The 17,111-nt window shown below is 31.7% G+C and overlaps 1 protein-coding gene and 1 pseudogene across 2 annotated transcripts in view; one reads left to right on the top strand and one right to left on the bottom strand.

Annotated features, from left to right (window-relative positions):
- Positions 1–17,111, top strand: part of PLOD2 (procollagen-lysine,2-oxoglutarate 5-dioxygenase 2) — a 95,438-nt gene that overhangs the window by 74,092 nt on the left and 4,235 nt on the right. The window contains exons 10-16 of one of the 2 annotated variants that reach the window (XM_006728263.3): positions 1,231–1,352; positions 4,454–4,558; positions 8,575–8,700; positions 10,926–11,067; positions 12,223–12,285; positions 13,276–13,389; positions 16,202–16,267. In XM_006728263.3, coding sequence (XP_006728326.2) covers positions 1,231–1,352; positions 4,454–4,558; positions 8,575–8,700; positions 10,926–11,067; positions 12,223–12,285; positions 13,276–13,389; positions 16,202–16,267 — 738 coding nt within the window. The remainder of the gene's footprint in view (positions 1–1,230; positions 1,353–4,453; positions 4,559–8,574; positions 8,701–10,925; positions 11,068–12,222; positions 12,286–13,275; positions 13,390–16,201; positions 16,268–17,111) is intronic. The other variant, XM_006728264.3, reaches the window with a different exon arrangement.
- LOC115944523 (U4 spliceosomal RNA) lies at positions 7,877–7,953 on the bottom strand (annotated as a pseudogene).

Here is a 17,111-nt window from a genome sequence, read left to right as displayed (position 1 = left end):
AAAATAGCTTCCAGATACAGTATTGTTTTGATTAATCACACAATGGCATGCTCTTCCCCAAAGGATTTTGATACTGTCATTTCCTCCAAAAATAATCAGAACCTCCCCCAAACCTCCCACACATAATCTAAACTGAGACATTTTTGCTCAATATTTTCCCATTTACTTGTCCCTTTCCTGTTAAAACAATTGACACTTAACATCTTCTAGAAAAACACAATAGCTATGAAATATGCATTTTCTCTCTTTTGTCCTAATGCTTTTTGTTTAATATTGTTCTTTCTTCCTAATGTACATGTCAGCTTATCGTTTGCCTTTTCCAGAGAATATTTTAAATTTGCAGAAAACCAGCTACAATAAGTTTAAAAGGGTGAATCATTGAGCATTTGCTTTGTAAAATGTGTCGTAATACATTTATTTACATTGAAGTGTTTTGTTTTTATATATTGTGTCATTTATTTATGTCTTTCTCCTTTCATAGGACCTCCTTGATGAGAGGGGATTTTGTCTTCTCTCTTTTTTTATAAAATTAACTCTGTGCAGCTTTTATGCTATAACTAGTTTTAACAAGCTGTGAAAAGCTTTCAAATAACTTAGTGAAACTCAATACACAAAAAGCTCTGAAATGCTCTGTTGGAGACACATAATATCTAAATTTTAGCACAGTTGAATCATACTAATTTGATGACTTATGTTCATAATTTATCAATAAAGTTTTCTTAAACTTTACCTTCTTTTTGTAAAAATACAATTTTATATATGACCATTCATTTCTGTCTCCGGCTTCAAAGAGTATTATAATACTTACTTTATAAAATATGATTATATTTTTAACTTAGATTAATGTCTATTAGGTTTGATAGACATTTTTTTTGGATATTTTAAAGCACATGTCTGAAATTCTCAGGCCACAAGCCATTTTTCCTTCAAGTCAGAAACATTTTGTTTAAATTTAAACCCAGGATTTAAATATTTCTTCAAGGACCTGTCCAGGAGTAGATGTTAGAAGAATTTTGTTTTATTTTTATTTTAAAAAATATTGATGTGTATCTATTTTAGATTCTTCACATGATATGTGTTTGATACAGGTTATCATTTCATCTGTAATTGAGGGAATATGTGAATTGTGGAATTCACAACTTTGAATACGATGCCATCCCTACATATGAATACTTCAGTTATCCTATTGTCATTTTCGCACTAATGTTCTGTTTTTAAAATATGTTACAGGAAGTTTATCATGAAAAGGACATCAAAGTATTTTTTGATAAAGCTAAACATGAAATCAATACTATAAAAATAGTAGGACCAGAAGAAAATCTAAGTCAAGCTGAAGCCAGAAACATGGGAATGTATGTTTTAATCAATTTAAGTAATTTCTACTAAAGAAATTTAAAGAAAAACAACTTTTCTTCAAAATTAGTATCCTGAACTTGGGTGTCTCAGCTCTGTGTGTGAGTTTGCATGTGTGCTGTGTATGCTCATGAGCACACCTCTACTGTTAGACTGTATCTACGTTTGTGTGTATTTACATGTATACAGAGAGAGAGATGGTTGAGAGTCAACACATTTAATCAAGCTATTAATTGAACTGCAAATCAAGATTTAAAAGAATACTCAGACAGGGGTGCCTGGCTGGCTCAGTCAGAAGAGCATGTGACTCTTGATCTCTGGGTCATGAATTTGAGCCTTAACGCTGGGAGTAGAGATTACTTAAAATAAGAAATAAAAAAAGATACTCAGACAAATGAATAGTATGACTGATGTAGCAGTGATCTAAATGTTTACTATCTGAAGATTATGTGTGGTGAAAATGTGTGTTTCAGATTGTGGGGTATAAAGGGTATTCCTACTTTCTAGTCACCTACTGGTCTAGATAAAACTATACCCCTCAGAAGAAAGTTTTAGGTTCTTTGTTTAGCCCCTTTAATACTTTAGACAGATTACTAGTAAAACTCTGGAAATAATAAAAACAATCATTTTTCAGTAGATGTTAATTGAATATGCCAGCAGTGACTTAAGAGCTGCTGAGAAAAAAGATAAATAAATCATGTGACTTCTCTTCAGATGTTCTCTTGTGTTGTGGAAGCTCACGGTACAGAGTGATGGGTAGTGCCTGGTGTGGGAATAAAGGCGTAGGCAGGAAAACAAGCCTCAGAAAGACAAAACTAATGGTTCCATAATTTATTCATTGGAGAATACCTTGGATCCACATTTGGAACTTATTTTCTTGATTTTTTTTTTTTAAATATATACTCTGTTGTGTCTGGCTTCTTTGGCTCAGTACAACATATTCTCATTCACTCATGTCAATGCAGTTATCAGCAGTTCATTCCTTTCATGACTGACTAATACTCTGTCATGTGAATATACCACAAATAGATTTTACACTTTCTTATTGATAGAATTAGATCATGTCCAGTTTGGAGCCATTTGAATAAGATTGCTAAAGAAGACTCCTTATTAGAAGTGTATATGTGGGTGTATGTGTGTACATATTTTGCTTCCGTATATTTTAGGAAAATACCCAGGAGTAGACTAACTAGGGCATAGGGTTAGAATAAATGCATGTTTAACTTTATAAGAAACTGCTAAATAGTCCTCCAAACCGTTATACCATTGTACACACCTGACAGCAGGTGATTCAGACCTCTGGCTGCTCCATATTTGTCAACAGTTGATGTTGCCCATCTTTTTTTATTTTAGCTACTTTATTGGGTATCAAAAATATCTTACTGTATTTTAATTTAATTCCCTGACAACGAATTCTCTATTTGTATATTAATTGGCTATTTGTATGTATTCATTTGTAGAGTATCTGTTTAAGTCTTTTGTGCATTTTTGTTTACATTGGGTTATCTTTTTTTGTTTATAGGATTTCATTATATAATCTGTATACAAGGGGTGTGTGTGTGTGTGTTTGTGTGTGTGTGTATGATGTTTTGTGAATATTTGCTCCATTCTGTGGCTTGATTTTTTTTACTTTTTTAATCATGTCTTTTGATAAGAAGAAATTTGAATTCCAATAAAATTCTATTTCTTTTTTTTTTCTTTTATGCTTTTTGCTTTTTGGGTTTATTTTCTATTTAAGAAATCTTTCTTACTCCAATGTTATGAAAACATCCCTTGGAATTTTTCTTTCATAAGCTTTATTGTCCTAGCACTTATGTTTAAGATGTTTCAATCTGTAATTCATCCTGAATACATTTTTGTGTTTGGAGTGAAGTGGGGGTCAAATTTTATTCTTTGCAAAAGGAATTCCAGTTGTTTCAACACTCCTTTTTATTTTAAGGCTTTTCTTTTCCTATGTAATTGACTTGGCTTTGGTCAAAAATCAATTGACTGAATATTTATGAGTGATTGTGAACTCTCTACTCTGTTCCGTTGATTTTAGATCAATGCAACACTTTATTACCAGGGATTTATATTAATCTTGAAATCAAGTAGTGTAATTCCTTCAGTTTTTATTCCAAAATAATTTTGGCTATTTTATTTTTATTTTATTTTATCTTATGTATTTAATTGAGGTATAATTCACATATAACCTATAGCTTTAGATGTACAACATAATGATTCAATATTTGAATACACAAAATAAGTTTAGTTACCATCTGTCATCATACATAATTACAAAACTTTAAAAAATTTTTCTCTAATTTTTTGTGCAAGTTTAGCAAAGTTTCCTGTATGACAGTTGCTTAGAAACAAATGTGGTATAGAGATACATACTGACAATAGCAGAAAGTGGTAACTAGGATCAGCAGTGAGGGAGGGGAGGTCAAAAGGAGAGAGCCCCAGATGTAGAAATCATAATACTTGGAAGCATCTCATGTATCACAAGTAGTTCATTCCTTGTTGTTCCTGATGAAAATGCTACAGACTCTACCAAGAAAAACATATGTCATAGTCCATGATGACCCCTGATAAGAAGCAGGGGAGTAAATTTCTTAGAATTCCATGCAAATCAAGTTTAAAAAGTATTAATACCTAAAGAATTACACACTTGTATCTCCAAGATTCACTTAAAACTGAGTTGTTGGATAAGCAAGATTTTGCACTGTGTGTGTGTGTGTGCAGAAAGCATTTTGATTTGTGAAAAAAAGTTGTTGATAAATACATTGAGATAAATTATGTTTCCCTTTCAGAGAGTTCTAAGTACCAAATTCTAAATTGCCATTCTGACTGGGTATCTTATGCCTTAAACTTCTTAGTGGCTTGAAAATGTATTTCACTTGACCTAAAATTTTTAGTGTTGATCTCCATGTGAATATCTCTGTTGATAAACTGACCATTTTGAAATTTAAGACAGTATTTATCCCTTTGGAGACTGTCTTACTATATTGATTAGAAGAATATGTTAGAGAAACTTTATTTTATGTATAAGCTTTATGTTGACATTTTTCAACTAGCAAGTATTTATTTTATCTAATTCTTATTTCTTTTTCAATGTTAGGGATTTTTGCCGTCAGGATGAAAACTGTGATTATTATTTTAGTCTGGATGCAGATGTTGTTTTGACAAATCCAAGGACCTTAAAAATTTTGATTGAACAAAACAGGTACTACATAAGATTCGTTTTCAATTTATTTTTAAAATGATAATCATTTTCTGTGTCTATGTGGACACACTATGCTTACATCTCTATGTTTAGTGGATTGAGGGAACTCACATGAAGTTATTTTCTATGCCTTATAAACTTTAAGTTCTTACTAGTTTTCTTTCAAAGGAGTCAAATAGAAAACAATGATGAAAATTAGAAGTATTTAATATTAGTTACAATCACAAATGCAATGTTTATCAATTATATTTGGCCTATTTTTCTGTTTAAAGCAAGGTGAAATTATGATATATCTGTAAAATTTGGAATTTTAAAATTTTTTGTAGATATTTTTAAAGTAGAATTTCATAAAACTTATGACCTAAAAAGTTATTGCAAACGGAGATCTAAGTTCTTAGAATTTGAAAGAAATTTCAGAGATCTGTGATTTTATTTAGTACTGAACTGATAATTATTACTTGGCAGTACCTATTTTTATTTAGTGGAATTGAAGTGTGAAAAAGACATCATCTATACCAGCTTATAATGATATTAGTCATTATTTATTATATTACACCTATTGCTGCTAGTAGTTTATTAATCCTCCTACTAATAGCCCACCTTTAATGAGTGCTTATTAAGTGCCAGGTATTGTTTTTAAGTATGTTTACATATATTAATGCAATTATTTCTCTTAGCAAATAGTATGGTTAGCAGTGAAATATTAGAATTGCTGTTTTTATTTTGCTGAGTAAAATATATGAGAAATCTGTTATGCTATACTAACCTCCTCTATATGTAATATGATTTGCCAATTTGAGAATTCAGCTATTACTTCAAAATCTAAGACCTCTTAGTATTAATCTGTGTATACAGCCCCACTATATATCTATAAATTGCAAGTAATTTTTCAAAACATGAATAACCTTTTGATCATTAGGCAAGGAGCAGTTAGGCTACCTTAGAGATAAGGGATAGAGTTGCAATTTATAACTCTTAAAACCTAGTGGAATTCAGTAATATTTTCTTGAATTTGCAATGTTAGTTGCCTCTTAATTTGATTTAAATTCAATATTATGGAATGTACATTTTTTAGATAATATTTATATGTTTTTATTATATGACACTTTTGCAGGTACTTATTCTTACAGTGAACTATTTAATGAATTCATACTATGTATTTAACATATATCCCCTTTAATATTAATCTAATGTTTTAAACCTGGTAAAAAATAAAATTCCCTCAAAAGTAACTCAACTGCCATCTGGGCCCATTGCCCTTGAAAGGCTAGAAACTCAGGATATTTTTCCAATTCCATAAATTTCTGTTACTGATCAAAGGTTTCGGTTCATATGATACATACAGTTCTTGCTTCTGTATCCAAGCATGTAGTTTTCATAAAGAATTTACATATACCAAAAATCTTGTGAGATTTAGTAGACTTGACTGAAGGTTAGAGGGACAAGGGATGGGTCACATCTTAGGGCATGTAGCTTTCTAGCATTTCATCAGCTCTCTTTTCCCTCTTTTCCCATCTCTGCTATTTACTGCCTTACTCCAGGTTTTACTCCTTCAGTAATGTAGTGTAATTCATCATCCCCCAGCTGCTGTCCTGATAAAGTAGTCCCCCTTATCCACAGGGGATACGTTCCAAGACCTCCAGGGGATGCCTGAAACCACAGATAATCCCAAACCCTATATACACTATGTTTTTTTCCTGTACTTACAGACCTGTGATAAAGCTTAATTTATAAATTGCTCACAGTAAGAGATTAACAACAATAATAAAATAGAACAGTTATAACAATATGCTGTAATAAAAGTTATGTGGATGTGATCTCTCTCTCTCAAAATATCTTTTTGTTCTGTGCTCACCCTTCTTGTGATGATGTGAGATGATAAAATGCCCACGTGAGGAGATGAAGTGAGGGGAATGACACAGGCAGTGTGACTTAACGTTAAGCTACTATTGATCTGATGATTCATCAGAAGAATCACCTGCTTCTGGACTATGGTTGACCCTGGGTAATTGAAACCATGGATAAGGGGCCTTACTGTATTTCAGTACTCAAAAACATTGAGGCACACCGAAGATGGATTTTGATTTCCATTTCTTTGCCTAACCTTCTATGGAAGGCAGCTGGATTATAAATTACAAGATTTTTTTTTTCTATTATATATTTGATCTTATCAGTTAACACCATTGAATTATTTCTTAAATTAACATAATATATAGATTCTAATTTATAGTATCATTTCTAATATTGTAGATATTCTTTTTTTTATTATGTTATGTTAATCACCATACATTACGTCATTAGTTTTTGATGTAGTGCTCCATGATTCATTGTTTGCGTATAACACCCAGTGCTCCATTCAGTACGTGCCCTCTTTAATACCCATCACCAGGCTAACCCATCCCTGCACCCCCCTCCCCTCTAGAACCCTCAGTCTGTTTCTCAGAGTCCATAGTCTCTCATGGTTCGTCTCCCCCTCCAATTTCCCCCCCTTCATTTTTCACTTCCTACTATCTTCTTCTTTTTTTTTTTAACATATAATGTATTGTTTCAGAGGTACACGTTTGTGATTCATCAGTCTTACACAATTCACAGCGCTCACCGTAGCACACACCCTCCCCCATGTCTATCACCCAGCCACCCCATCCCTCCCACCCCCTACGACTCCAGCAAGCCTCAGTTTGTTTCCTGAGATTAAGAATTCCTCATATCAGTGAGGTCATATGATACATGTCTTTCTCTGATTGACTTATTTCGCTCAGCATAACACCCTCCAGTTCCATCCACGTCGTTGCAAATGGCAAGATTTCATTCCTTTTGATGGCTGCATAATATTCCACTGTGTATATATACCACGTCTTCTTTATCCATTCATCTGTTGATGGACAATTTAAGTGTTTCTGGTTAACATTTCCTTTTAATAGGAACCAGGAAAAATAAACCAAAATCACTATTTTGAATGATGTGTATTTATAGACTGTTTCACTTTTCTGTAGGTAAGGGAAAGGGCACACCTGGTCTTCACAGGACTGGAGTGTTGTGAAATAGGGTTTTTTTTGTGGCAAATACCTGGTTCATAAACTTCCTCATGAAAGAGTTGGGTGAGCTTTTCTTAAAAATTGACACCACTATAATTCACTTCATTTTTAAAGTAATTCTAGAGGAACCTCAGAATTACCTCATTTGGAAAGTGTTGACACATTATAAATTAGATTTTCCTAAGAAAAAATCTGACATATTTTGAATCTGTAACATGTGCTTGTCTCAAAGGGACTACTTTCCTGGTAGGTAGTCAGACAGAGTGCTATGGCAATTACCCTCTATTTTTTTTCTTTAATTAGCAATAATCACGCCTCAGATAAACCTCATTGGCTACGATACTGCCACTGTGCAAAGCTATTTTTTTTTTTTAAATAGTTGAAGGGCCAGAAGAATGTCCAGTGTTGCCAGGGATAGCACAGCCCATTTTAAAAGTTGTAAAAAAAAAAAAAAGGAAACATACTTTAAAGTAATTCAGGACCTAACTTAAGGAAAACTGGCCTATTTACAAATATCTCAGTTCATCTTTATTCATTTTTTTATTCAACAAATATTTGTCAAATATTTGTTGGATACTTCAGTGCACCAGGGATTATTATGTCTTCTCAATGACAAACTATTTGATTTCATTTTGTATAATTTCTGAAATACTTAAAATAATTAAATAATTAAGATAGTTTGACTTAATTGGATAGAAGTAAGGTACTTTTAAAAGTCATTTTTATACTTTAATTAGCATTTTCGATTACTTTGCCTTTTTAAGAAACATCATTGAAAATCAGCAGTGTGCTTATTTAAGAAAAAGTGGAAAGAAATTCCTGTTTATCTTTTATTTTACTTTTTTTTTTTGAACTCACTACATGGGTATTAAATGAACTTTAGTATTGTATGTGTCATGCTAAGCCCAAAACACATAATTCTGTGGTAATTTAAGAATAAACAATTACTTGGATTTGTTTTTCCTTTCACGCTGTCTTTAGAAAGATCATTGCTCCTCTCGTAACTCGTCATGGAAAGCTATGGTCCAACTTCTGGGGAGCCTTGAGTCCTGATGGATACTATGCTCGATCTGAAGATTATGTGGATATTGTTCAAGGGAATAGAGTGTAAGTTACTTGGTCAGTCTTTTAATGTAAAGTGCCATAACCTCAAAATGTGGTCTTGTTAACATTACCTGAGTTTTTGTTCCTCTTTTCTTCATGATTAGTGGAAATCTGCCAACCTGAGACCACTTGGGATCCTGAAATACTAGTGTAAAATAATATTACAAAAATCTGTCTTTGAGGTTCTAAATCTTCACAGGAACAAACTTAACTTGTGGGAAATACTAAGATACTACATGGTAGGTGGGAGTAGCTGTGAGAGGGTTGTCAGAAGACTAATATTATTTAGTTAAAAGTTTAGAAAAAGAATTTAGTTTAGCTCATTTAGTGGCCAGGATGAAAGTTGTTTTGATAGCTTTTAAAATTTACAAGTGAACAAACAAAATCAATAACAAAGGCAATGATTTACCTTCTAGCATTTCCTACTGCAAGAGTGTTCTGTGTAAAATAGCTAATATTCTGCTTTAAAGATCAATTTCTTCACCAATATCTGATTTCCATTTCCAGAGTTTAAAAAGAATATACTTGCTACAAAGTGTATGCATGAATTGATATTTATTTCAGAGACAACAGTTGACATTTTTTAGACTAAAAAATAATCAGAATTGAAATAGTGTTTTTTTGCTAAGGTAGTATAGAGTGGAATGTTATCCTTTTTCTTCATACAGATGATGGACCAGAGTGACTGATACATTAAAGCCTTTGCCTAATTTCTCAGATACATCAGCCCAATTAGAAAGGGAAAACATTCTTTCATGACTAAAAATATGTGCCTCTAAATTTAGAATAAAAACCCCACATACTTTTTGTTGAACAGTTGAGTATTAAAAAGATGTTTTACTTGTGAAAATAGTAATAGTAAATTTGAATGATAAATATGATTAAAGCTTTTGTTAGCTGCAATTAAGAAGCATGATAGCTGAGAAAACACTGTTCAGATCATATTCTGTTGTTTCAAAGTATTTTATTATCTCTAGGATGATTTGTATAGACCAAATGCCTGATATTGTCTGTGGGTATAACAGAAATAAGGGTTCACAGAAGTAGAATATAGAATTAATGTTTCATTTAAGTTGCTTTAGGCACTGGTGATATTTTGTACAGCCTCCTGTCACTGTTGTTTAAAGTATAAGGAAAAGAATATGGGAGAGGTTTTTGATCTAGTTAATACAAAAATGCACTTCATGTCCAAAAGCTACATGAAGGAATGACATCTTATGACACATATGCACATGGGTGTGTGTGTGTGTGTGTGTGTGTCTTTCTTCAAAACTGCATACTCTGCCAGTGACAAGTTTCTGAATTCAGATGATACACTGTATTATCTTTTATGGCTGTTTCCCTTGAGGTTCATCTAGCAAAACAAAATGAAATCATATTCCTTTTAACGTCTAACTTCATTTCCTTGGTCAAAATCTTTCCTTTCTTTCTCTAAAAGCAATAGGCATTTGCCTTCAGGTGAAACCTTACTCACTATTCTTAGGAAATGAGTCATGTTCAGAGTGAAAAGACAAATGTGGGGAAGAATGAAGGGCAAAATAAAGTATCTCCCAACCCTCACGTACTTCTAGCTCTATTTCTTCATATCTTCTCTTTCTCAAGAAATTTGAGATGGCTTAGTGAATTTCAAGAGGATATATTTTAGGAGAATTTTAGGCTGTACTCAGTGGTGTGCTGGTAAAGGTCTAACAACTGGATCTGGGGGTTGAGGGATGCCCTGATTTGTAGTGTTTGCCAGTTTCTGCGGTGTAAATGCTTCTGCAGTGGCTGATTTCAGGCTCGCAATGGGAAGTCACTGAGTATAGCTAAGTGCTCTGGGGAGCCAGTGTGAACGAGCTGTAGTACACCACAGGTTGTATGTAATTATTTTTGCTATCAAACTGCTTAATCCTAAATGGAAACTCTTTCTGTACAATAGATTATACTCTAGTAATGAAGGGAAGGATTACAGCCAAAATGCTAAACAGGTATCAACCCTAAAATGAAGTTAATGTAGGGAGATAGTGATTTATTGCATAAAAATGTAGTGTGTAGCAAGTAATGTCATATATGTGTGTATAACTATGTTAAATATCATTACATATGTTTGCATTTGCATGTAATTTGATTCAATGATTTATATATACAAAATTTAAAAACATACAAGGTATTTGTTTTGAAAACATAAAAATAAACCTTTAAATATTTTTTATTTGTGGTATTTTGGAATGTCTTGTCTTTACTTTCAGGGGGATATGGAATGTCCCATACATGGCTAATGTGTACTTAATTAAGGGAAAGACACTTCGAACAGAGATGAATGAAAGGAACTATTTTGTTCGTGATAAATTGGATCCTGATATGGCTCTGTGCCGAAATGCTAGAGAAATGGTAGGGTCTACAGTGATGGCTTGCTTGAATGTTTTTATAAAATGGCTTGCTTTACCAGTTGATATGTCATTGTGTTTTGATGCCCCTTTTCTTTCTAATTTGTAAGTACTAGCCAATTTTTTTGGTTCCATATTGAAAAATTGGGAGCAGTTATAGAGAATAATTTGTGAACATTTATCTGTAGAAATAGTTTGGAAAATGTTAGGTTCCATGCTTAGGCATAAGCAACAGAAAGATTTCAGTCATAAACATGGATTTGTTACAAATCAGCTTTGCATTTTTAAGAATTCATCTTCACTTCCATCTGAAATTTTATAGTGGAAAACTGACTTAATTAAAATTAATTAGATAAAGCCTGGGTGAAATAATCATTTACACATTTAAGAAGAACACACTTTTGTTCTGAAATCAATGCCCATTATTCTCTTTATCATTATAAACTGCACACTCCTCAAAGCAGTTCCTTATCACTAAACTGAGAGAGGGATTGTGATATGTAGTATATTTCATCTGTGTGAAAAGTAATGATATATTGCTATTCTACAAATGTATTTTCATTATAAAACTTCAATGATCATAGAAAATAGTTTGTTTTTCAAAATGTGTGAATGTTTTAAAACATGTTTATATAGCTTTCTATTTTAGAAATGATTGGATTATTTTACTCAAATTCATATAAGCAAATGTGATTTGGGAAAAATCAGAAAAGTTGGCAAGTATTTTTTCTAGTTTAATAAGGCATGTATTGTTTGACTATGTTTGTTTTTCCCACAAACCTATGTGCATTGTTATATTGAGTATCTTCAGTACTTGTGATTGTAATTTGTGCTCATGTTCTGCTAATTTGACTCAACAGCGCATCCTGGAATGGCCTCTCTTACACATTTTTTCCTTTGTCTTAATTTTGTGTCTAATGAAAATTCTACTAAGGAATGAGCTTGGATTTATGTTTGACAAAAAAAAAAAAAAAAGAAAGAAAGGGCTGGAGTTGTTTCTTTGTGTGCGCTATAAGCTTTGCTTGTTATGCATGTTGTCTATGAAGGACATTTCAGAATGTCAGCTTTTGATCAAGGGCTGCTAATGTTATTTACCTAAGAATACCTAAGGGAGTGTGGGTGTGCAGGTCAACTTACCCAATGCTTCTCTTCATTTTAGACTTTACAAAGGGAAAAAGACTCCCCTACTCCGGAAACATTCCAAATGCTCAGCCCCCCAAAGGTGTTATTTTTATTTATTTTTATTTGTTTTTATTTAATTAATACTAGATATGGTATATTGCCTACCAGTAAAGTTTAAGAGTCTTCTTTCCACTTAGCACGGTAAAATGTTGGTATTCATTGGTTCTTAAATTGTATATGTGTGTGTATGTTTTGTGTGTTGGGGGTGGGCATTATGTGATACTTAACTCTTAGTTCTTTGGGCAGATTTACATTTTTTGGTTGATGAATGAGAAAATTAAACCCAAATCCCTTTCATTAGTTTTTCTGGTTTTGTTTTTTTTAAGGGAGATAAAAAGTAGGAGTAAGTATAAAGTACATCTTGACTAAAATGAGATTGGGGTACTCTTCATTATTATTTTTTTTTATTAATAACTAACCCTTTTACCATTAAAACAGGTACAAAAAGAAACAAACTTACCATAGTGGTGTTTGCCACATTTATTTGGTTTGGGGCAAGGAAATGAGACCGGTTTTCTTTAGCTGCCTTTAATGAATAAGTAATTGCTATGTTCAGTTTTTAAACATCAGAACAATAAAAAGAATAACATAGTCTGATGAAATATTGACATTTGAATTCTTGTTTAAAAATGTGACATTTTCTTTGAAAGGGAAAGAAGCCAAAACAGGTACAATTCATTGCACTTTGTTGTCTCAAAAATATTTCTGCTTTCAAACAGGAATTTTTTTCCCTGATGTCTACATCTAGGATCAATGAGAAAGGGACAAAAACAGTCATTCTTCCTCTTCTTTTTTTCAGTTGAGTGTTAGTGCTATCAATTAGTTTTGTGTGGTGTCTGAATTCATAATTAATAAAATTTTTTTCTTTTATTTTAAATCATGCATGTTTTATATGAAAAATAAAAATGCATGTTCAGGAATGAGATATAAAAGTTGAAATTAATATCTCATATATATTTTTCCTATGGTTAAGTTTATTTTCTTGTATTTTCCTCTAAGATTGTTAATACTGTTATTCTTTGACACATAGGGTGTGTTTATGTACATTTCTAATAGACATGAATTTGGAAGACTTTTATCAACTGCTAATTACAATACTTCCCATTATAACAATGACCTCTGGCAGATTTTTGAAAATCCCGTGGTAGGTATTTCATACTGAACTTCATTTATTTCTTCTTTTCCTATAACTCTAAATGGATGTAAATCAGTTGGGTTAATAATATGAAAATGTGATAAGAGGCTTTAAAAATTTTAAAGTTTAAAAAACAGCTCAAGAAATATAATTAATTTTGTCTTTTAAAAATAACATAATTTAAAATATTATTATTTATATTATTCTTTAAAAGATACAATTAGGAGCACCTGGGTGGCTCAGTCGTTAAGCATCTGCCTTCAGCTCAGGTCATGATCCCAGGGTCCTGGGATTGATTCCCGCATCGGGCTCCCTGCTCAGCGGGAAGCCTGTTTCTCCCTCTCTCACTCCCCCTGCTGTGTTCCCTCTCACTGTCTCTCTGTCAAATAAATAAAACCTTTAAAAAAATAAAATAAAAGATACAATTAATTATATTTCTTGACCAAGAAATTTTTTTTAATTAAGACATATATTAGGAGTGGGGAAAGAAATTAATCAGTTTCTATGATTTCTCTCAATATTTCTATTTTATATATTCAAAAGCATCATAAGATTTTTAATTGTAATTTCAGAAAAACAAGTAGCTCACATATGATAATATTATGTTTTGATTTTCAAGAAGAGAATTCAAGAAGTTAGTTTGGGAAAATACATTTTATTTTATCATTTTATTTATTTTTTTATAACAAGTTTGTGAATGTACACCAAAGACAGCCAGAGAAGATTATAGAGTAAGGGGATTCAACATATATAGAAAGTCTGAAGTTGAAGAAATTATCTCCTTCTAACTCTAAAATTTTGTATCTTAAAGACTTGAATTATACAGGAATTCACTCCTTTTTTGTTTTACGGGAGCCTGTTTTCTTCAGTCAGTTTGGAACATTTATTCAAGGGAAAATACTCTCTTTATTAATCATCTCTATAATGCTACTGTTCATGGTTTTCCCCTTTTCAATAGCAAAAGTTTTAAATTACATAGACTCAATCCACCTGATTAGAATTGTCTTTTATTTTGTAGGAGTAGTTGACATCCAGGAATAGTAAATTTAGTGGTCTCTGAAAACTCTGTTCAATAGAAAAAGAATGTCTTTTGACATTTTTGTATTTTAAAAGTATTTTCATCTCAGCTTCATATCTTAATCTTTCACAGGAGTGTAATTAAAAAGAGGCTCTTTAAAATGGTGAGGATGTAATTACATATTTTACTTTGGCACTGAGTCTCTTGGTTATTTTGAGCAATAGAATTATTTTATTTCTTGGGTAATATTAGTTCCTGAAAAAATGTCCCAAATTATATCCTGAATTGTAGACATTTGTGTCAGAATTCATATCTTTGGAGAATATGAAATGAAAACATCAGAAGTAAGTAGGAACTGCTTCTCTTTCCATGGCTTTGTTTTATTTTTGGTAAATTAGCCTGATCGATAATGCCTCCTGAGGGATGTCCCATAGCAAAATATTTGACGATTGTCCCATTATCAGAATTTCTAAGAAATGAGTAAAGTCACAGTTTGTTCAATGATACTTGAAAGGTAGCCTAAAATGAGAAGTTAATGCCTTACTGTAAGATCTTAGGGATTTTTTTCCTTTTACTTCAAAAAATCAATAATGATGCATAGGAAAAAAATAAAGATTCTGAAATGTTATGAATGATTATTTTTTTCTAATTTCCCACTGTATTTTGGAATCAGAGAACAACCACTATTGAAGAGATTAATGAGATAATACAATAATTTGATTCTTATAATTACATACTATGTATAAATGAAATATATTGAAGAATTTGAAGATAACTTTGGTTCTTCCATATCAAAAATATCTGAGCTACATATAAACAAAGATGTGCAAAGCTAAGAATAGCATACAAATTATCAGGGCCTCTCTGAAATCTGACCTCAAAAGACGTGTTTCAGACAAATATTTTCTGCAACATATTTTGTTTGGAATTATTTTGAGTCTATACCTCAGTTCTTCCCTCCTGGTTCCTTTTATACTTTGTAAAGAGAAAATTAAAATCTTGTTAAATATGTCTAAATACATTTAAGAAGAGATCTTTTTTGATACTAAATCACCCCATATTTTCATATATACCCTCTAAATATGTGGTTTTTAAATAAAACACTTGACCCAGGAAAAGGATTCTTTAACTGATGTTGACAAAAATTGAGATATCTTTGTATGTGGTTCATGTATCAGAGATTAGTCAAAGAGAAGAATCAGGTTCCTGAATTAGCATGAAGAGAAGCTATTTCTCAATGTATGGTTCTATGCCTTAATTTCAGTAATTAAAAGAAATGAAAGTGTTAGTAACCCATGATCATTTTGTTGATACATATTAAAAACTGAAGTGAATAGAAATTTTTTAAATAATTTTAAGAAATCAAAATTATTTTAGATAATTCACTATTAAAGTATATATAAGTAAGATGCTAGTTTATTAATTTGCTAATTTTTACTAATATTTGTTGATAGGATTTTGTTATCACTAACTTTTAAGCACATATTTACCTATCCCTGTATATATGCATAGAATACAGTATGTAAATTTAATTGCTGTAAGATTACTCAAATTTTAAAATCTTGAGGTATAAAATTTCATAAATAAAATTTTGATGTTTCATAGAGTGATGTGAGCATATGCAGAATCAGACTATGTTTAAAAAACATAAACTGTGATTTCTGAAAATTCCTTTTTTGTCCAGTACACATAGTCACTTATAAATTGAGCAATTTCTAAAATGCATATACTTTGGATTTCCTGTTACTTATAAAAAGGTATTTGCTTTAATCTGTGCAATTGATTTTTTTTTTTTTTTGGTAGGACTGGAAGGAGAAGTATATAAACCGTGATTATTCAAAGATTTTCACTGAAAATATAGTTGAACAGGTTTGTATTAATAATTACTATGATGTGTAGAGCACTTTTGCCTTGTTTTCCAGAAGGGAACAATAGTAATGCAATATAGCTTTAGCAGAGGTTGTTGTGAAAGTGCAGAAACCATCTTTTAGGTAAAAATCATGTGGCTTAATTACAAATGTTACAGCCTTAAGGGTCATATAGTTGTAAAAATGTAGAACATGGGCTCGAACAATAATTTTAAGATCTTGCCCTTTTTATTAGCATGCTTCCAAATGTTGTAACTATCTCAAACCACGAGAAATAAGGAACCTTTGGCAAATCTCTGGTGTAGGCCTCATTTAGTAAGTATCTTTGAAAGAAATTGAACTTTAAGAGTCTCTTTTCAAAGATTTTTTTTTTAAAAATGAACTCTAGATTAGTGTTCCAAACTGTTGCTAATAGCTTATTTCAGAGAATGTAAGGCATCTTTGATTCTGAGATGCTGTTCTTTTATGTACTGTGAGAAAGAATAAGAATACTGACAATTAAACTAAGACAAAATGTTTTCTAGTCATTTAGAAATTTTTTATTTTGTACATATTGGAAAAGCTAATTTAGACTTATCAAGGTATAGATGTTATCATATGTCATAGAGCACTGTATACATAATAACTTTCATTTCTTTTTTTAATTTTATTGTTATGTTAATCACCATACATTACATCATTATAGTTTTTGATGTAGTGTTCCATGATTCATTGTTTGCGTATAACACCCAGTGCTCCATGCAGAACGTGCCCTCTTTAATACCCATCACCAGGCTAACCCATCTTCCCCACCCCCTCCTCTCTAGAACCCTCAGTTTGTTTCTCAGAGTCCATAGTCTCTCATG

The sequence above is a fragment of the Leptonychotes weddellii genome, chromosome 1 (genome assembly GCF_054177405.1).
Source record: "Leptonychotes weddellii isolate Sample4059 chromosome 1, ASM5417740v2, whole genome shotgun sequence".
Taxonomy (NCBI): Eukaryota; Metazoa; Chordata; class Mammalia; order Carnivora; family Phocidae; genus Leptonychotes; species Leptonychotes weddellii.
Note: the sequence above shows the minus strand (reverse complement) of the source record. Positions and strands in the feature narration are given on the sequence as shown.